The sequence below is a fragment of the Musca vetustissima genome, unplaced genomic scaffold (genome assembly GCF_032173495.1).
Source record: "Musca vetustissima isolate MV318-11 ecotype Yass unplaced genomic scaffold, APGP_CSIRO_Mvet_v1 utg4512, whole genome shotgun sequence".
Lineage (NCBI taxonomy): Eukaryota > Metazoa > Arthropoda > Insecta > Diptera > Muscidae > Musca > Musca vetustissima.
In genome coordinates this window covers 91,848-115,109 of record NW_026880922.1, presented here as the reverse complement: position 1 = coordinate 115,109, position 23,262 = coordinate 91,848, and the positions used below count along the sequence as shown (strand labels likewise).

Below are 23,262 nucleotides of genomic sequence, written 5' to 3'. Positions count from 1 at the left end.
TGTGGTGAATTCTAATTTAAAATATTATAACGCAAGTATTCCTACCTTCAATACGGCCAAGCGCGCGGTTCGAGATATTCGAATGGTATGCCATTGGCCAATGGACAAAGGATATTCGCTCCTAAAAAATATAAAACAGAAATAATAAATTTTAGGAATTAAATCGACAACAGCCATATGAATATATCGTGATAACTCACCTTACAACGGCAGGGCCATTGCCCAAATTAAATGAGAACTCCACATAGCCGTTGTTCAAGGATAAGGCAATAAAATCACCATGATGTTTTGGTCCCGAATACATGATAAGGCCATCCGCCTGTTCGGGTTTTAAAATTACCTGGAAATTATGGAAAACAAATTAAAGTAATAAAAAAAATTCAAGAAAATGTTAGCAACTCACATTCAATTCCAGCCATATTAACACACTATCACCCAAGGGGGCATAACGCAAAAATGAGGAGCCATTAAATGAAGGAACCTGGAAAATGAAAAATATTTTTTATTAATAAACCCCTAATTTAAACCTTTGTTTATAAAATACCTGTAAATCCATGCGTATCTCACACAAATCTCCCACAAAACCTATGGGACACAAACACACGGCACCCTGATCGGAGGGTAGGCATTTGCCACCATGTTGACAGGGATATTTGAAACATTTGTCGGTAATACAATCCTCTGGGGAAAAAAGAGAATTACAATTGTATTTGTGGATTAAAAAAAAATATTTAAAAATAATTTAGAATAAAAAATACACTTACGTATATCAAAACCCTTGGTTACATCTCCCACCGGATGTTCCTCAAACTTGTATTCATGATCATTTGCAATAAAGTGGCGAATGCAACCCAAAAAGCCCGATGTAATTGGTAAACGATTAGCCAAACCTGTGATATTGCCGGTGCCACCCAAGAATACAGGTTCACGGAATGTTATGCGTGAGAATAGGCCCTAAACAATAAAAAATAAAGATATTTTATTAATATTCCTCTCTCTCTCTAAAGATTCCCGTACAAACTTACAGTTGATCTACCCTGAACCTTAGTGCCATGATTCAACACCAACCAAGCATCCCAACGATGGCGATAAATTACCACTGAATTCCATTCATTTAACAGTATCGTTTCACGGGAACGAACACTGCCTGCACCACTGCCACAATCAAACCTGAAAGCGGGGCATATGAAAGTCAATTTCTTCAAGTTCTCAGAAGATAATTGTTGTTTCTTTCTTCCCGTCAACTTACCAAAATTCCACAAATCCTTTATTCAATAGCAGTGCCATAAAATCTCCCGTCAAATCATCACGTTCGCCACTCAGTAAAATAATACCATCAAACGATTCGGGACGGAATTCTATACGTAACTGAACATGCTTGTAGGCGCCTTTTAGTGCAGGAAATGCCAACCATGAATGTTTGGAAAATTTCGGTACTCGTACTTTGATGTCTGAAAGAAAATGCGAAATGTGTTATAAATTATTTGGTGTACCATAGTGCGTATGATCTTTGTCAATACTTATACGCCACACATACATACTGAAGTAAATACGTAAGGAAATGTTGGAAATATTCAGAAAATAAAAGAAATAAAAATAGAGCAGTTTAGAAGAACGAGGTCACCCAGCAAGCGAAAATGAGCTGGTTTTTCTTAAGACCAATATAAAAAATTTGGACCTTGATCACGATTTTGAGAAGCTGCTGATGTACAAAAAGGTCTCCCCGGATGACCTTTTTTATAGACCTTAGAGATTCCCAACTCTATGGAGCATGTGCTTCATTTCTATTTTACCGAGGCAGATGTCATGGTTCATCGCCCAAAAAAATCCCATTGTAACGTTGTACCAGTATAGAATTACGCAAGATGGATTGTACATCTTAAGTTCTATTGACAAGAAACGAGGGAATGGGCACATGAGACCCACTAAACCCTTTGGGATAATGAGGGGACAGGAAAAATCACCAAAATCTTATGGGGCGACCCAAGTGAAGACAAAACTAAGCAAATCCTAAAGAAATAATCCGACTGACGGGTGTTCTGACGGGACACCTCGGCCTGAAGGCACATCTACCCAAGATTGGATGCGAAGGAAGTAACGAGTGCAGAGCGTGTGGGGAAGACAGTGAAACGCTGGAACATTTCCTATGCCATTGCCCAGCATTTACATGCCTTCGGAGACAATTCTTGCGAAATGACACTCTTCACGGACTAAGCGATCTGAGGGGGTGTGAATGGAAAAGACTGAAGTAGTTCGCAAAAAACACGGAGTTCCTAGATTCATAGGTAATCAAAACCAAATGTTTTTCTTTATAATATACACTTTCACTAATTCTTGATTTGTAATTTCTCCGCACATCTAGAGCGCACAACAGGCCTCATATGGCTTAAGTGTATGTCCTTCTCATGTTGGACTTGTGGTGGTATCATCCACCCCTCTTTTCAACCTAACCTAACCTCACCTAGGTTCTATTGATCAGCAATTAACACAAAGCGACCATCAACTTGGGATTTTCGAGTTCCGAATTTAGTGTAGATTTTCTCGAGGAGTTGGAAAACATACACGTCTCTGAGATCTGAAAAGTCGGTGTGAATGGGACGTAATGAAAGCCATACATCCTCGCAATACCATCATAATTAATCAATGGTGCACCAGGGCGTATGACTACCAATACAAAGTATACGCAACCAAAAATACTTCAACACGGAGCTAGATTTCAGGGCATAAGGTGTATGTCGATTTTTGGCTTCCAATTTCTTTGGTGAACACTTATTTCCTGACTATTCTGTTTTTTTCTTTTTTCCGATTTTATCTTTTTAACTGTCCTCAACACATTAGGCATGTCGAGAAATCCCCGCCATTCTGACTGGACAATATGAAAAAGGATTTATAAAAGATATAATCAAAAGTATGATTTTAGCTAATCTACTGAAAGGAGTGGATTCCCTGATAAACTGCAAATTTATGAGCCACTGACTGATGGTGTTGAGGTTCCATCAATTGCATTTTCGATACGTCAGCCGTCGATACCATAACGACTATCTATTCAGAACCCGCAATTGGTATAGATTTTCTAGAGGAGGTGGTAAAAAAAAACACGTCTTAGAGATCACAAAAGTCATTGTGAAGCGATTAGCACATCAGGCCAATTGGCACATCAGACTTCGAATATAGTCGAAAAGAAATTGATGTATGGTAAGCAATTCTTTATGGTTACATGGCACACACGCTATACGTTGGGGCAATCGAGTCTTGTGACGTGATCAGCTGAATGGAGTGGATCCCAAAGACCTAAAAACTGCAAATTTATGAGGCACTGGTTGATGGTGTTAAGGTTCCATCAATTACATCCTCGAAAATCTAAATGTCAATACCATCTATTAGTATCAGGTCCCAAAACCCTCAAAGAAGAAACGAACAAAATGTTTTCTTGTCACTGGCGAATTCGTTAGAGGATGGTTTAGCGAGTTCGCAATAGAACACATTCTTAAGGCCGTTTACTTGAAAATAATATGCAGTTTGGGAAAGTATGACCGGTGGGTAAGACTTATGGGCATTGTAAGTTTAGACAAAATAAAATTATGAAATTCTTTATTTAAAATATCGTGTTATTCAAAATTAACAAAGGAATAAGATGAGAAGGAGCGACAAGGATTATCATATTGAAATTTTAAGAAGATTGTCTGCAAGAGCAGGATCATTGAAGATAATGAAGAACCTCCCGGTCAAATCTAGATTATTAAAATACTATCAACTTGATACCATTTTACAACCCAAGTGAACGACTTTCACCAAAATATATATAAGAGGTATAGAATGCCGGACAAGGTTACACCTTTCCGTACTACCAACATCACTATCGAACTAAATATACTTTCGTAAAAAAAATTAAATTAATTGAAATAAAGATCTGTTTAGTTTTGCGATTTAAAAATTGTACCTCTTTAAATAGCATATATTTTTCTAAGAGAACATCTGGGCGTATGACTACTAACACAATGTATACGTCACCATGTACCCCATATTTATACCATACAAAAATATGTTGTCTGTGTATTATGGCTTTGTGTGACCCCAAAATGTTTGTAAAGTCAAGACCCACCTTTTTTAGTACACCGATCGTCATATCTCGACTTGCTGAGTTGGCCTAGCCATGTGCATCCGTTTGTCTATCCATTATTCTGCTTTGTAAATACGCTACAGGGATCAGTTTTGAACCAATCGTCACAAAAATTTGCCAAAGGTTCGGGCCAAAGTAGTACACTATTGTTTTTGGTAGTGATTCGTTAATACATAGGGGATGAAGTGGACCAAAAAACTTGATATTTGTCTGTTTTTCTGGCTTCGAAATTGTACATGCAGCCCAAAGAGTTTGTAACGCCGCGAAATATTGGTCCTAGACCCACCATTATGTATACCGATCGTCATATCTCGACTAGCTGAGTCTATATTTATATGTGTGTTCACACTGTCCGTATTATGTCCATTATAATTTGTAAACACGATACAGGCCACAGTTATGGACCAATCTTCACGAAATTTTGTATATAGGATGGGTTCTGGCCAATGAAGACCCCTATTGTTTTTGGTAAAGTTCGGTTAATATTTAGGGGATGAAATGGACCAAAAACTTTATTTTTTTCTGATTTTCTGGCCGCTCCAGAGGCCGCAATTATGGCCCAAACATCGCGAACTTTTACATAGCGAAGGGGATCGGGCCAAAGAATAAGCATGCCTGTTTTGATAAGGATATATAGCGGGTCAAATGGAATTTGGCATAGCGTACTGAATTATGTCTAGAATGATGTGTGTTAAGTTTCTTGAAAATCGGTTCAGATTTAGATATAGCCCCTATATATATCTTCGTCCGATTCAAAGTAAATGGTGTACCAAAGTCCCTATATATCTTTCGATATACACGAAATTTGGCATAGCGTACTGAATTATGTCTAGAATGATGTGTGCAAAGCTTCGTAAAAATCGGTTCAGATTTAGATATAGATCCCATATATATTTTCGTCCGATTTAAGGTAAATGGTGTACCAAAGTCCCTATATATCTTTCGATTTTCTCGAAATGTCTAGAATGATGTGTGCAAAGCTTCGTAAAAATCGGGTCAGATTTAGATATAGCTCCCATATATAGTTTCGCCCGATTTTAGGTAAATAGTCCACTAGAGTCCCTGGAAATCTTTTGATTTGCAAGAATTTTGGAATAGCGTAGTGAGTTAAGACTAGAATGATGTGTGCAAAGTTTCGTGAAAATCGGTTCAGATTAAGATATAGCTCCCATATATATTTTCATCCGATTTAAGGTAATTGGTGCACCAAAGACCCTATGTATCTTTCGAGTTGCACGAAATTCGGCATAGCGTACTGAATTGCATCTGTAATAATGTGTGTGTCAAGTATCATGAAAATCGATTCAGATTTAGATATAGCTCCCATATATATTTTTGTCCGATTTAAGGTAAATGATGTACCAAAGTCCCTATATATCTTTCGATTTGCACGAAATTTGGCATAGCGTACTGAATTATGTCTGGAATGATGTGTGCAAAGCTTCGTAAACATCGGGTCAGATTTAGATATAGCTTCCATATATAGTTTCTCCCGATTTTAGGTAAATAGTCCACTAGAGTCCCTGGAAATTATTTGATTTGCACGAATTTTGGCAAAGCGTAGTGAGTTAAGACTAGAATTATGTGTGCAAAGTTTCGTGAAAATTGGTTCAGATTTAGATATAGCTCCCATATATATTTTCACTACTTTCGTTATTTATATTTTTATGTTGATCTCAAATATTTGTATTCCTCCTGTCAGTTTAAGGCCAAGTTGTAAAAGCTAATTTCTATTCCCCCTTAAATTTTTATGTTTTTGGGTCTTGAACTGATGTATTTTTTTATTTTGGATCTTCAACTGATATTTTCCTTAATAATTTTTTTGTTGAATTTAATATTTATTCTAATATATCGAATTATCGAAGTATCGACGATTTCGCCCTGTATTATAGCTGCCATGAAACGAGACATGAATTTGGCTGCGGATTTATGGTTAGCAGGAGAATAAAAGACCTTGTCTCCAGATTCACTCCAGTAGATGAGCGAATTGTTATAATCCGTATAAAAGCGAAGTTCTTCTACATCAGTCTCATTTACGCCCATGCTCCGACCGAAGATAAAGATGAACAGACCAAAGACATATTTTACGAGCGCCTAGAAACAGCATATGACCGTTGCCCTGGCCATGACATTAAAATTCTGCTAGGAGATTTTAATGCAAAAATCGTAAGGGGAAATATCTTTGGCTCCACCGTCGGAAAATTCAGCCTCCATGAAGAAACATCGGACAACGGCATGATGTTGATTGACTTCGCGGCAGCAAAAACATGGTAGTTAGCAGCGACAGATTCAAGCATCAAGCAACGAGAAATCAAATTGATCATGTTGTGATAGACGGAAGGCATTCATCCAGTGTTTTAGACGTCCGATCGATCCGAGGAGCGAATATCGATTCGGACCATTACCCTGTGGCAGCCAAGGTACGCACCCGTCTTAATGTTGCAGCAAAGGTGCGATCTAATACAACACGGAAACTCGACGTCGAAAAGCTGCAAACACAACAGGTAGCCGAGGCCTACTCCGCTCAACTTACCCATCTGCTTGAAGAAAGCACTTCTTGTCCCGATAATAGTATAGAAGAAAAATGGCAAAGAATTGCCCACTCCCTACAAACTGCAGCAAAAGGAACAATTGGGTACCAAAAACCACCTTCAAGAAACCCATGGTACGATCAGGAGTGTCGTAATGGCCCCCCTGCCTACGTCCCTGCACCTAGCTAAGATGAGGTCATAAAAGCAATTAATCGGCTCAAAAACAACAAAACAGCAGGAGCCGATGGGTTACCAGTCGAACTATTCAAGACTGGTGGCCAGATGCTGGTCAGGAGCATGTACCAGCTGATTAGCACAATTTGGCTAGATGATGCATGCCCAATGATTGGAACCTCAGCATCCTATGTCCCGTGCACAAAAAGGAGACAAGACGATATGTGCCAACTATAGGGGAATAAGTCTCCTTCCCATCGCATATAAAGTGTTATCCAGTGTGCTGTGTGAACGATTGAAGCCAATGGTCAATGTCATCATCGGACCATACCAATGCGGCTTCAAACCTGGCAAATCCACCATTGACCAGATTTTTCACTCTGTGCCAAATCCTTGAAAAGACCCACGAAAAACACATCGACACATACGACCTATTTGTCGACTATAAAGCCGCATTCGACAGCCCTATCCGCTGTTTAAAGCCATGTCTGCGTTCGGCATTCCTGCAAAATTAATATGGCTATGCAGGATAACTTTAAATGACACAAGGTCAGCAGTTAAAGTAGGAAAGGACTTATTGGAGCCCTTCAATACCGAACGAGGATTCAGACAAGGTGACATTTTGTCGTGTGATATTTTTAATATCCTGCTGGAAAAGGTCATACGAGACGCAAAGGTGAACAGAAATGGCACTCTGTACACCAAACAACACATGTTACTCGCCTACGCCGATGACATCGATATAATGGGTCGAACATTGCGAGCGGTAACAGCCACCTTTGAACAAATTGATAAGGAGTCTGCCAATGTGGGTCTGGCAGTAAACGGCGAGAAGACCAAGCTGATGGTATCAACGCGCAAGACGTCCAGTAGACTTGGACCAACTGTGGAACTTGAGAACGAATAAAATAGATAAAACGAATGACATCAGTTTTGAAATTCGGAGATGGATTGTGATGTCCAACAGGTGCTACTAAGTTCTAAGTAAGCAGTTTAGAAACAAGGTCACCTCCCGCCAGACCAAACTCACACTTTACAAGACGCTGATACTACCCGTGCTATTATATGGATGGAGACAGCTCTTAGGGTGTTTGAGAGAAAAATTCTCCGAAAGATCTACGGGCGTCGACGGTGAATATCGGCTTCGAATGAGCCACGAGCTATACAATTTATACGCGGACATCGACATAGTCAGTCGTATTGAGCTGCAGCGACTACGGTGGCTAGGCCATGTTTGCGGATGAATGAAAATGCCCCAGCTCAAAAGGCATATAAAAACGAGCCTACTGATGGTTCCCGTAGAAGGGGAAGGCCACGAATTAGATGGAAAACCAAGTAGAAAACAACATCTTGGAACGTGGTCTTCCAAATTGGTGGACTTGCGCACGAGACCGACGTGCTTGGAAATCTTTTTTAAGCTCAAGCCAGCTAAGTATGTAATTAATATATCGAATTGTCATTCCAAAGCCTTTAAAATTCCAAATAATTTAATAATCCCCTTTAAAAAATAACTATTTTTCTACGAGTACCGCAGGGCGTATGAGAGCTAACACCATGTATACGCCACCACTCACCCAATTCTGGCTGCTATTTAAATACTACTTCCACTACATTCATTATTTATTATTTTTTATATTCTTCCCAACTGTTTTTTTATTCCTTCCTTCCATTCCAAGGCCAAGTTGGAAAAACTAATTTCTATTTTTATGCACATTCAACATAATGCAGTAAAACGAACATTAATTCATGGACTTAGGTTGCAATTCTGGTTTTTTGTATTTCATTTTTAATTTACAGTTAGTACACCAAGACAATAGTTGTTATCCCATGTACACAGCGAGTAAACACCCAAAGAATTTACAGAGCTTAGTTGTTGCTTTGCTTCTTCTTAGGAAGGACAATAAAGGAAATGTATAATTTTTACAGTCTGTTGACGTACAGCCAAACTTCGTAGTGCCGTAGTCCAAAAACAAACAAATGGTAGTTTGTTGTCGGAAATATTTTTGTAGACATTTTAATATTAGTTCATGTTTATGGACATGGACACGGATGCGAATGCGGATACATGAAAATGACGGAAGTCATAAAACAGGGGCCGCCACTACACACACACACATTGGTCAAGGTTCCTTGCCACACACAGGGGCAGCAATGTCATTGTCTACAATAACCTTGACTTGTCTTTGGTGATGACTCAGTTTTTATTTGAATTTTAGTAGGGTCGTGCGCGTTGTTGTTGTTTTGTTGCAGTTGTTATTTAAGATCAAAAACATTGTCCAAGTGTCCTTTTGTGTCTGTGTGCGAAGCAGAAGAGAAACGACGAGGAGACCATTAATGTGACACTGACAAAGTAAAGTGAAAATCATTGTCTTCTCTGGTAGGTCATGAATTGGCCATAAATAAGTCTATTGGACAAGTTTTTAGTTTGAAGAGGTGTATAAGGGCACACACACACACACACACAATATAAAAAATGTGTGTATGTGTGTCATTTAGAGAGTTAGCCTGCATTTGCAGGTGCTTTACTTACCCTCCATACAGTTGTTGCCGGTTTTACCAAAAGGACATAGACAGCGGCTGCTTCCATCCGATGATCGTTCACACATGCCCTCAATTCCACATTCTAAATTACAAATTCTGAAAGGAAATAATAGGAAACATTTAATAGTATTAAGCGAAAATTTTTAATTTTCTCTGGAAATTCTATGAAAATCACAATGTCGATGAGGAAAAAAATAAAATTTTTCATCAGCAATGAGTTCAGATTTTCGTGATTTTCTTATATTAAAATCTGTATAAATTTAGTATAAATGCAGAACTCTTCCGAATTATTTACAAAAATATATAGTTATGCCAAATACGTAACAAACCAATGAGTCGGGCGGGGCCGACCATATGATACTCTACACTAAAAATCGAACATTGTGTGGTTCCATATCCTGAACTTGGGCAATATTTCGCGGTATTTGCACCCTCTTGACCGACTAGAGCTCAACAAATATTAAACATATTCAGTACAGCCCTTCTAATCACTTGTCCAGATTCCCTTCACCGTGGGTTATGTTGTGATGTTCGGCTTGTGTTTAGGCCTATAGATCGACTCGAAAAAAACACCAAAAAATAAGTTTTCGGTCCACTTCATCCCAAAATTATTATCTGATCATCGCCGAAAATTATAGGCATTGTCGGTGACCATAACTTGAACCTCATTGAAAATTTTAAATAGATCAGCGCTATATTTCCGCCCTCTAGTAATGGGTTACTAAATAATGCATGAATACGTAAGCACCTGTAAATATGTATGTGTAAGTCCCGCATCCGAGTACATACGACAATATAATTGGTATCAATTTAAAGGTCAACCACTCCACTTGAACATACTATCAATTTCTCGGGTCTAGGACCTTCAGGTGCAAATATATACCCCATAGATTACAAATATTGAAATTTTTCACTCAAAACCCGCTAAAGCAGGCATACTTATTCTTTGGCCCGATCCCCTTCTCCATGCAAAAAATTCGCGGTGTTTGGGCCATAATTGCGGCCTCTCGAGTGACCAGAAAAACCGAAAAAATAAAGTTTTTGGTCCATTTCATCTCCTAAATATTAACCGATCTTTTCCAAAAACAATAGGGTCTTCATTGGCCAGAACCCATTGGTCTTCATTGGTCCATAACTGTGGCCTGTATAGTGTTAACAAATTATAATGGACAGACAGACAGACGGACGGACGGATGGACACACATGTCTAGATCGACTCAGCTAGTCGAGATATGACGATCGGTATACTTAAAGGTGGATCTAGGTTGGGGCTGCACAAAGCTATAATACCCTGACAACATAGTTGTGTAGTGTAAAAGAATTGTTAGGGATGAAAGAACCGGTTTTCTAGACTTTTTCACCGGATATTGGGATAATAAAATCGATAATAAAGCTGATTCGTCCAAATTATTTACAAAAACATAGATAGATATACCAAACAAGTCAAAAAAAAAAAAAAAATAAAAAAAATAATAATAATAATAATAATAATTATAAATAAAAAAAAACAGTAAGGAAAGTTCAAAAGTCGGACGGGGCCGACTATATGATACCTTTCACCACTCTGGGTACATGCAAGACATGTTAATATCTACATATAGAAATTCCGCATACATCAGTCGGGACCTAATTCAGTACTCTGTGCAAATTTTTTGCTCCTATCGGACCAATATTGGGAGTTTGGTGCACAATTTACTTTAAATCGGACGAAACTATATATGGGAGCTACTTCTAAATCTGAACCGATCTCAACAAAACTTCGCATTCATCAACGACCTAATTTAGTACGGATAAATATTGGCAGTATGTTGCTCCATTTACATAAAATCGGGCGAAACTATATATAGCATATTTAGATATAAATCTGAACCGATTCCAACAAAATTTCTCATATTTTGTTGCTTTAGTCGGACCACTATTGGGAGTTTGGTGCACTATTTATATACATCGGAGCTATACCTAAATCTAAATCGATTTCAACAAACCTTGGCATATAACTATCTAGACCTAATTCAATACTCTGTGCAAAATTTTGTCTCAATCGAACCACAATTGGGAGTTCAATAAGTTAAAATGGGACGAAAATATATATGGGAGCTATATCTAAATCTGAACAGATTTTCTCCAATAGGGTTCGTCCTTGGGCCAATTAAATGACCTGTGCCAAATTTCATCTAAATCGGATCATAAATGCGATTTGTACTTTGTTAACAAAAATACATGGACAGACAGACGGACATGCATAAATCGACTCAGAAAGTGATTCTAACCATATTCACAAAAGGAACCATGGGTCTATGTCGATTATTTTTGCCTGTTACAAACATATGCACAACGACACAATACCCTGTACCACAGTGCGGTGAAGGGTATAAAAAGGGGGTTATAAGGGGACCACCCCTAAAAGGGGGCGAATATTAATAATTTTTGGGATGGGAGGTTTGTTACCATATACGACTACAAAAAACCAAATTACAAAGAATTTGGTTGAAAAACGCGTTCAAGAACCCCAAAATACCGAAAATTGGGGGGTACCCTTATATGGGGGCTATCCGAAAAAATGGACCCATATTTATTATGTATAATGGAGAGATTTGCTACCTAATAAGAACTCGACGTACTAAATTACAGTCAATTCGGTCGAAAAATACGATCAGAACCCCCAAAATACCAAAAAATTGGGAGTACCGTTATATGGGGACTACCAGAAAAACTGGAGATATATATACACAACTGGGGGTACCCTTATATGGGAGCTATCCGAAAATATGGACCCATATTTATAATTTTTAGTGGAAAGATTTGCTACCCAATAAGAACTCAAAGTACCAAATTTCAGCGAATTCAGTTGAAAAACGCGCTAAAGAGCCTCAAAATACTGAAAATTAGGGGGTACCCTTATATGGGAGCTATGCCTAAACGTGGACCGATTTTCTCCAATTTCAATAGGGTTCGTCCTTGGGCCAATTAAGTGACCTGTGCCAAATTTCACCCAGATCGGATCATAAATGCGACCTGTACTTTGCTCACAAAAATACATGGACAGACAGACAGACAGACGGACGGACATGCATAAATCGACTCAGAAAGTGATTTTATGCATATTCTCAAACGGAACCATGGGTATATCGATTATTTTTGCCTGTTACAAACATATGCACAAAGACATAATACCCTGTACCACAGTGTGATGAAGGGTATAATTAAGGAAGAAAGATCGGTTTTCTAGATATTCGGAAAAGAAACCATCTTGTAAAGAAAATTTAGCGCCTTTCTTAATTACATTTCTAAGCATTAAAAACGGGTTTATTAACATCCGACTTAATCCGACTTTTGTTCATAATAAAGCATGTATAATGAATTTTTTGAAATTTCCAGATATAGGGTTTTAGTGACATGATACGGTAAAATGGAGACCATAGGACATTAGAACCTTAAAATATTGATAATTCGTCTTTGCGGACCCCACCTAAAATCTTATGAGCCCAATTTTTGTAGGATTCAATGAGGATAAAAAATCTTATCTTATGATAAATGAAGTCCAGTTCAATAAATTCAAGACGAAAAGGACACACAAGGAATCGAGTTAGAACATTTTTATTATGGACAGAAACTGTACTGACCGCCTTCTTTTTGAACTGGGAACTGGAAGCAAAGGCAGATTGGGAAGAAAGAACACAACAATAATAACTGCCACAACAGCAAAGTTCCGATTTTTCTATATAAAAATAAACAGCCTCAGAGCAATGAGGAGGAGATTTTTTTTCACGAAAAATGTCAGTCTCAGTTCATAGAGGAAATGACATTTTATTATGGAGAAGAATGCCAATCTCAGGTCATCGGGAAAATTGCCAGTCTCCATTCTCACTCTGGTGATATTTTCCTGCCGGAAAATTGTCAGTATACATTTTTTGACCATTTGTGGGAGAGGTACTAGAATGAGAATTGGAGTCCAGTTCAATAAATTCAAGACGAAAAGAAAACACATGGAATAGAGTTAGGTTAGGACGAAATGTTCTACAAACAAAAACATCATTCGATTTGACTGAAGGAATATTATCTCAAAAAAATACATTCAATAGCTAAACGAAATCATGATATTGAGCTATCTCTTCATCTATCTCTTCACTATAGGGTTGCTAGCAAAAAATATTTCGCCATATCTCTGAACTACACTAAGGTCATTCATACCAAATAGGAATTTTACACCCGCGGACCATGCCCTCATTTTGTCTCACAGTCTTTTAAAAGGTTCGTACGAAAGGTGGAACATTTGCTTTCCTACTACATAGCTCTGTTCATTACAGGACAATGTAGGTTGACTATAGTTACCCATACATAAAATGTATTGAAATATTTGCGAAATGTGGTACTGCCGAGGTAGAACTTCTAAATATGTATATTTCTGGGTTGACCGAGCAAATGGATATATCAACGTTTTGACGGTGAATGAGAATGGATCCAATAGGATAAGGAATGATTGCCTCAGCTCAGCGGACATATTCATAATGCCTCCGGTAACATGGCAGTGAGTCTTTTCAATCTGGTCAGATGCTTTCCCTACAATCATATCCATAAAATAACCTCTGAATGCCATATTTCTTAATCAGGTTAAAGCAAATCGGTAAGAGTTCAGAGATTTCATCTAACGTCTCAACTGAGAACTGTCCAATACTTCTGATGTTCGGGTAGCAGAAAGAAATTTCCAATACCAAAACAATCACAGCGTTCGATATATACCTGTTGGTCGACTACACGAATGTAGACTAAATTGCCTGGAGCGGCGACGAAATTAGCAAATGAGCGTGATGAGCTTTGCTATAATAACCCCAGTGACATTTAAGGGAACCCCCCCCCCCATTCTCGATTTGAATTTTTTAAGATTTTCAATGGGCTGGTAAATCAATACCAATGCTTGTTAAGGTTTGTAACTTTGCACATATATAATTGAAGATTAAAAAAGAAGAAAAATAATTTACAAAAAATTTTTGTTATTGTTTTGTTGTTGTTTTTTGTAATTAAAGAAAAGTCCTTATTTTTGATGGCGGGCATGATAACTCCTCACTGGAACATCGGAATCCGAAAATTCCAACGGTGTTAGAAAGAGTACATGTCTGGCTCTCGTATGAACTAGGATTATTGACTTCGCTCTAAAATTAACAAAACGGTGGACCTTTGAAAAAATATTTTTGGAAAATCGCCGATTTTTGACCAAAAACCAAATTATAAAATAAGGAAGATCTTCACCGATTGGCTTTATCCTAGTTCATACGAGAGCTATACACTCCCAGAGAAACGATGCAAAATTTGGAACCGATTGGATTATTAGTTTTTGAGTTATCGTGCCCGCCATTCGCAAAAAAATGTTTAGAGAAAAACGCGTTTAAAGTTTGAGAAACCCTTTAGCCGTCACTTGATGCTGACACACTAAATCGGATATATCTTCAACAGTTCTTGAGATTTTCACTTGAAATTTTGTAGAGACGTTCTTTAATCAGTGTAGATTCGAATTATATCAACAAAAATTTTGACCCCGAGAATGGGGGGGGGGTCCCCTTAAAGGCACTGAGGCGACAGACAGAACCGAAGACGATCTCGTATCTTGGATCTCTTCAGGCCCATGAAAAATTATCACAATTTACGTCGGAGGATGAAGCGCATCCCAGTAAATTGTGGTCAACGGCGAACACATTAAGGAACGATGGAATTTTGGTCTCATTTACCGGCACCTAGGCAACAGAACTGAATATATGTGCAAAATATGTTAGCTGGCAATATATAGAGCACCCCGAGAGCGATTGACCGAAGAGAAGAGTATTGTGTCGCAGGGCCAAGAGGAATCACCACAATTCATGTTGGAGGATGAAAACACTTGGTAAATCATCCAAAGAACTAGGACCTGATGGATAGTAATGTTAATGCAATGGATCCAAGAGTAGAGTTGCTGAGCAATACTCCCAAATTTGTCACTAGCCAAACTTATAGTTACCGATGTCTGGAAAATGGGCATCCTATACTAAAATCTGTTCATATACTAAAGTCAGACAAGGATGTTAGGCACCTTGAATGACCTAACCTCTAGCCAGGTTTGAAACGTTGGATCGTTAACTATATGTGTGGTCGCTGGTCTTACTAGGAATTCAGAAATAAAGGTGATAATATAATATGTTCGGAACTATTTTATCTCCGCCTTCGTGACATTCCAAACTGACGGCATTAAAATTATTGCTTCTACGCTTATGGTGACTGGGCTATGGGTCTATCCCATTGACATTGACCAAAATTGATTTAAAAATGCAAAGAATTGAAAAATATGTTTGTCGGCAATGAAATCAGAAACAGGGACAAATTTGTTGGGGATCTGATAAATGAACAAATATTCAATTCTATCAAAGTGTAGCCCAGAAGACTGCACCAGGGTGTCATCTGGTGTAAGTCGTGGAGATACCCAGATAGAGTCTTCCTGTGCCTGTGTACGCCGAAAATTATGCTCACGATCTATAAATAGAGATTCAATGATACTAAGGAAAGCCTTCAGATCTATGAGCCTATAGAACAGGGTTGAATTGTATTCATTCTGCTTCAGTTGAGAAGAAAATTCAGGAATAAAGGATGAGTACAATACTTGAAGGATATCCGCCACCTATAGCAACAGAAGAGATACTGCGACCATCTAAAGTTATTTTGTCATCATTGGTGGAGTCTGCGTAGAATGTGGTAATGATACGCTACAACTATTTTGTTGCCCATGTCATTAAGTAACTGGGTTTACTTAACCAAGTTTTTATTATGGACTGAAACTGTATTGGCCGCCTTCTTTTTGATCTGGGTACTGGAAGCAAAGCCAGATTGGGCTGAAAGAATGCAGCAATAATAACTGCCACAACAGCAAAGTTCAGATTTTTCTATATGAAAATAATCAGCCTCAGAGCAATGAGGAGGAGATTTTTTTTCTCAGGAAATATGTCAGTATCTGTTCACAGAGGAAATGACATTTTATTATGGGGAAGAATGCCAATCTCAGATCATCGGGAAAATTGCCATTCTCCATTCTCACTCAGGTGACATTTCCCTGCCGGAAAATTGTCAGTATACATTTTTTGACCCTTTGTGGGGGAGGTACTTGAAGGAGTGGACCGATCTTCCATATCTTCGAATTTGACCTAGATTTGATAAAAATACGACGATGTGCAGAGTTTGGGTCAAATTGGATTTTTAAATATGGAAAATGTTGATCCTTTGTGGGGGAGGTACCAGAAAGCAGTGGATCAATGTGTCCCATTTTCGGACTTGACCTATTTTGACCCATTTTGTGGGGAGGTATTAGAAGGAGTGGGCCGATCTTCCATATCTTCGAATTTGACCTAGATTTGATAAAAATACGACGATGTGCAGATTTTGGGTCAAATTGGATTTTTAAATATGGAAAATGTTGATCCTTTGTGGGGGGAGGTACCAGAAAGGAATGGATCAATGGGTCCCATTTTCGGCCTTGACCTAGCATTAGTAAAGATAATAGGTTTTGCAAAAGTTGGTTCAAATTTCAGCAAAAGTTTGATTATTTTATGGGGGAGGTACCAGAAGGAGTTGTGCGATATTCCACATCTTCGATCTTAATCTATGTTTGGGAGAATTTATTACGATGTACAAAATTTGATGAAACCGGTTACACCCTTCCAGAGTTATCGTTCGCACCAGCAAACCAGGCAGACAGACACAAAAACCGACGGACGGACCGACCGACATTTATAAACTGGCTTTAAATTGTGTGAAAAGGAGTTGGTCTACAGAAACACAGGTTCTAATATTTCGATGAGGCACATTTTGTCTTATCAAAGAGTATATACCCTCATATTCCCCATCTTCGAACTTAATCCATGACCCTTCCAGAGTTATCATTCGCACCCGCAAACCAGGTAGACAGACAAACAAACAGACCGACATTTGTAAACTGGCTCCAAATTGTGTGAAAAGGAGTTGGTCTAAAGAAACATAGGTTCTAATATTTCGATGAGGCACATTTTGCCTTATCAAAGAGTATATACCCTCATAACCCTTAAGGCTGAGGGTATTAAACTTATTTCTATGGAAAAATTCTAACTTTAGTTCGCTGAGGAGGAGACATTTTTCTGTAGGCATATTTTTTGTCCCGATTAACTTTTGAGAGAATTATTATTATTATTAGGAAAATATTCCTTCTCATTTCAATCAAGAGAACATTTTCCAGTAGGAAAACTATAAACCAGGATTCTTCATGAGGTGACATTTTCATATAGGAAAAATGGCAGTTTTAGTTCTTATGTAGCCGACAGCGAAGTGAGGTTGAATATTTACCATAGGAAAATGGACTCAGTAAGCAGAGGACTGATCCTGCAAAGGATGGCAGTTTTAGTTCTCATGTAGGCGACAGCGAAGTAAGGTTGAATATTTACCATAGGAAAATGAACTCAGTGAGCAGAGGACAGATCCTGCAAAGGATGCTCTGGTCAAGGACTGTACAGAGGTACTTTGCTTCCAAAGAAGGTTCGAAAGCCTCTCAAGCCTAAGGACATTTTACGATATTTTGCGAGTATAACTTTTTTTATTTTTTGCTCGTTTGGCCCAAGACCCAAGTTTGAAAATCAAGAAACAGCAAAATGAAATCATTTTATAAATTTGTTTCAACTTGTATAATAAAAACAAATTTCGAATTTCACTCGCACACCATCAAAGTTCAAAGGGTTCAATATCCTATTTTTGTAAATATTTGTTTTTTTTTTTATAATTTCTACCTTGTTTTTGTGTAAAACAATTAATTGAATACTTGTGGTTGCTTTTCAAAACACACAATAATAACAACAACAAAACAAAACCTAAATTAAATAAAAGCAAATCAAAACACAATATTAAATTCTAAGAACTGTGATAACAAAAAGAAAGAGGATTATGAGATTTTGTTGTTGTTCTTCTTCTTCTGCGTCGTCATCATCATCGTTTTCGATAAAATAACCAAAAACAGTAGCAGAAGAAACAAAAAAGAAGCAAAGAAAAACAAATGAAACAACATGAAATCTGATGCTGCTGCTAGTGCTGTTGAAAATACCATTTAAACAAATTAAGTTTTATGAAGGCATTTTTACTATAGGACAATACATGCACAAACGTTATGTGCAGCTGTGTATGTGTCTTTGTCTGTGTGTACTTTTTGCTCAGTATGATATTAAATGCACTTTGACCTTTGTTAGTTCCACTTAAATGCGATGATATCTCAGGTCAAAGTAGAGGAATATATGAAATGTAGTTTTTTTTCAAAGGTTACAAGATTACATAAGTGTGTGTGTGTGTGTGTGTGTAATATTTACAGAGAAAAAATGTGAGATTTAAGTGAACTATGAAAAGAATTGTTTTTTAGAGGAAAAGTAGTTTTTTTCCTTTTGTATATCAACAGAAATGTTTTTGAGTAGTAGACATCAAAAATAAAATGAAAATTATATTGAGAAATTGTATTTAAAATTAAATTGATTTTATTATATAAACTTTTAAATGGCTTTACTAAATCTTGAATCTGCAGAGAATTCGTTTTCATGAAATATTTGTCATCTAGAAAAATGTTTAAACCATCTTATTTAAAGTCTCAAATTTACGATATTACATTATAGGATTAAGGTGACGTATACGTTGTGTAACTAATTATACGCACCTCATTTTGTTGCTATTCGGACGCGTTGGAATAAGAAGAATGAGAGGAAACTATATAATAAGTCTTTACTAAAATTAATTCGAAATTTATGAAGAAATGTGGGGACAAAAGGCTGTCAATCCGGTAAATACTGACTTGTGTTTTTATAGCCTTCACCACACTGTGGTACAGGGTATGTTTGTAACATGCAAAAGGAAACGAGATAGACACATGGTTCCTTTTGAGAATATGCATAGAATCACTTTCTGAGTCGATTTATGCATGTACGTCCTTTCGTCCATCCGTCCGTCTGTCTGTCCATGTTATATTGTAAACAAAGTACAGGTCGCATTTATGATCCGAATTGGATGAAATTTGGCACAGGTCACTTATTTGGCCCAAGGACGAACCCTATTGAAATTGGGAAAAATCGGTTCAGATTTAGATATAGCTCCCATATATAGTTTCGTCCGATTTAATGTAAATGGTGTAACAAAGTCCCTATATATCCTTCGATTTGCACGAAATTTGGCACAGAGTACTGAATTAGGTCTAGAATGATGTGTTTTAAGTTTCCTGCTAGAATGATGTGTGTTAAATTTCGTAAAAATCGGTCCAGATTTAGATATAGCTCCCATATATATTTTCGTCCGATTTAAGGTAAATGGTACACCAAAGTCCCTATATATATTTCGATTTGCAAGAAATTTGGCATAACGAACTGAATTGAGAGTAGAGTGATATCTACCAAGTTTCGTGTAAATCGGTACAGATTTAGATATAGCTCCCATATATAGTTTCGTCCGTTTTTATGTAAATGGTTCACCATTGTCTCTATATATCTTTCGATTTGCACGAAATTTGGCACATAGTACTGAATTAGGTCGAGAATGATGTGTTTTAAGTTTCCTGAAAATCGGTACAGATTTAGATATAGCTCCCATATATATTTTCGTCCGATTTAACGTGAATGGTGCACCAAAGTCCCTATATATCTTTCGATTTGCACGAAATTTGGCACAGCGTACTGAATTAGGTCTAGAATGATGTGTGTTGAGTTTCCTGAATATCGGTCCAGATTTAGATATAGCTCCCATATATATATATTCGTCCGATTCAATGTAAATGGTGACCCAAAGTCCCTAGATATCTTTCGATTTGTACGAAATTTGGCATAGCGTACTTAATTAAGTCTTGAATATTGCACGTTAAGTTTCGTGAAAATCGGTTTGGATTTACATATAGCTCCTATATAAATTTTCGTCCGATTTATTGTAAATGGTGTACCAAAGTCCCTATACATATTTCGATTTGCACAAAATTTTGCATAGTGTACTGAAATGAGTCTGGAGTTATGTGTGTAAAGTTTCCTGGAAATCGGTTCATATGTATGTATAGCTTCTATATATTTTTTTTTCCGATTTTATGTAAATTGTGCACTAAAGGCCCAAAGTTTGTCCGATTGCCATACAATTTTGTACAATAAACTGTAGTTAATATAAGTTAACCTCTGTCATTCTCATTAAAATCGGTTCAGATTTTGATATAGCTTCTACATATATATTTTCGTCCGATTTTACACAAAATTGACACAAATTTAGGTAATTTTCTCCCATTGTAAGAAGCAACCCTATATCTGAACAAATGAAAAATTTAGTATAGGTTGCAGAATTCGACGTCTGTTAGCATTCATCTGTTGAATATACCCATAGTGGTGAAGGGTATCATATAGTCGGCCCAGTCCGACTTTATTACTTTCCTTACTGGTTTTGTTGGGATATTCTCCCCAGAAGTGTTTTATTGCTTCTTTACAAAAAACCTTTCATTCCCAAATGTCTCTTGCGACAATTCGAAGTTTATTTATTGTAGTGTGTAGAAAATACAATAGTCGAAATTACCGGCCCAATAAATTTCTTTTTTACCTTCATGATTTGTTTTGTTTCATTTACTTTAATCTTCTTATTCTAATTTTTATTTCTTGTTCTACTTACTCGCTTGTTTCAGCTGAACTTAGATTTAATGATATGTTTGTTGATAGTTGTTGTTGTTGCTGCTGTTTGTTTGTGCCACTTGTGGCAGTTGCATAATTCGTAGATGCTGTTTGTGCCGCTGTGGCAGTTTTCAATAAATTGTTGTTGTTATTGTTATTATTATTGTTATAACTACTATAGGTATTGTGATACTGGGCTTGTTGTTGTTGGTGCTTCTGCTGTTGCTGCAACTGTTGGTGATTGTTGTTGTTGTTTACTTGTGCTTCCATTTGATGGTGCTGCTGCTGTTGCTGCAATTGTCGTTTTTGTTGTTGTGGCTGTTGATGATGTTGTTGTTGTTGCTGCTGTTGTTGCTGCTGTTGTTGTTGTGGCTGAAGCTGTTGATACTGCTGATATGTTAAATGACTGATTGGCCTTAAATTCAATTGATTATTATTAACATCATCATAAATGGACATATCCTGCTTCGCATAATAATCATCCAGCTCATCTAGATTTTCATTTGGCAACGTTGCCTCCGTTGTTGTTGTTGTCGTGGATGTGCTGGTTGTTGTTGTTGACTTTGTCGTCGTCGTTGTTGTACTGGGTGGTAATGAGGATCTGGCTTGATTTTTATTAATCGCTTTGTGATTATGATGTAGCATCATGGCAATTGGCTTTGCTGTTGTGATCGCCGCCCTCTGATGTTCATAAGGCTCATCGTCGTAATCATCCTCGCTTAGATCACGATCCAGGCCACCACTATCCAGCTCACCACCCTCATTTGATATGTAATAATCATTGGAATTGATTTTCTCCCGCTGGGCCATTAGACCCAAATCATCCGAGATATAGGAGGATTCATCATCACCATCGATAATGTCCTCATCGGAGTCTCGATTAAATGAGGATGAGGAGAGACCACCGGAGGAACCACCAGCACCTCCGGGAGATTGGCTGTTGCCTATGTGATTATCATCGGCATTGTCATTGGCCAATTTGGCACTAAACGATGCTCCTTTTTGATACAGCACATCTTCGTCAGATTTGCTGTGGCCATCACTGCTGTTCGTTGAATTTATCACTGTCATAAAAATCCATCACGACCATTAAAGCGAGGGAGAGAGAGAGAGAAAAAGGAGTAAAAAAGAGAACACACGACATGAGTTCGTGATTGTAAGTCATATCAATGATATATCAAAAGGCCATCTAAAGGGGGTTGGCGAGCGGGGCACAGCGCGGAATTGAATTATATCCAAATGATAGTTAAGGGATATGGATAATGGCGTGTGTGCTACACACGTCCTCCCCTCCCCAGCCCCCTTAGAGCATGACGACAAACAACTTCGTATTTGTATTTTATTGTAGTACCTACCTTGACAGCTATAACCATTTTTATTGAGTTCATAACCTTCGATGCAATCACATTCGTACATGCCATCATGTATTTCATAGCACAATTGTTCGCAGGGGCTCGTGTGGCCACAGTGTCCTAGAAAGATACCAACAACAACATGAAAATAATCACATGAAAGAAATCGACATCAACAAAAATGTTCTACAGCAGTTCCGAAAAAAGCAACGGAAAAAAACAAGGAAATAAAAATTGATTGCCACAAAGTAGTAATGGGAGAGCTAGTAGAGCAGCAAAATTCAAAGGGGAGTATTTAGAGGGGAAAAAACAAAAACGGAGTTATAAAAAAAGAAAAACTAAAGGATATAAAAACAAGGATTTTTTAAAGGTCCCATTAAACCGAAGATTTTCAGAGAATATTTTTTAAGGGATACCAACAAGGCGTGGATTTTTAAAAGAATATTTTTTGAGGGATACCAACAAGGCGTGGATTTTTAAAAGAATATTTTTTGAGGGATACCAACAAGGCGTGGATTTTTAAAAGAATATTTTTTGAGGGATACCAACAAGGCGTGGATTTTTAAAAGAATATTTTTTGAGGGATACCAACAAGGCGTGGATTTTTAAAAGAATATTTTTTGAGGGATACCAACAAGGCGTGGATTTTTAAAAGAATATTTTTTGAGGGATACCAACAAGGCGTGGATTTTTAAAAGAATATCAAACGATTTTTTAAAAAAATCCTTCCGGCGCATTTTTGAATAATATTTTTTTAACGTCCCTCAATTGTCAATTTTTAAAAGTTTTTTTCCGAAGACCCTCTGGGATCAATTTTTAGAAGAAATTAATTTTACTATAGCGTGCATTTATTTAAATTGTTTTTTTTTTAAGAAAATAATTTGTTTTATTATGTT

General features: G+C 37.4%; 1 protein-coding gene across 1 annotated transcript in view; it reads right to left on the bottom strand.

The window, feature by feature from the left end:
• Positions 1-23,262, bottom strand: part of LOC133326876 (uncharacterized) — a 70,860-nt gene that overhangs the window by 12,942 nt on the left and 34,656 nt on the right. The window contains exons 2-13 of the mRNA XM_061535489.1: positions 22,370-22,486; positions 21,621-22,078; positions 21,354-21,554; positions 21,016-21,305; positions 9,356-9,462; positions 1,250-1,451; positions 1,026-1,170; positions 765-954; positions 545-681; positions 404-481; positions 201-340; positions 46-121 (exon numbers count right to left, since the gene is read on the bottom strand). Of these exons, the coding sequence (XP_061391473.1) occupies positions 46-121; positions 201-340; positions 404-481; positions 545-681; positions 765-954; positions 1,026-1,170; positions 1,250-1,451; positions 9,356-9,462; positions 21,016-21,305; positions 21,354-21,554; positions 21,621-22,078; positions 22,370-22,486 (2,141 nt within the window). The remainder of the gene's footprint in view (positions 1-45; positions 122-200; positions 341-403; positions 482-544; positions 682-764; positions 955-1,025; positions 1,171-1,249; positions 1,452-9,355; positions 9,463-21,015; positions 21,306-21,353; positions 21,555-21,620; positions 22,079-22,369; positions 22,487-23,262) is intronic.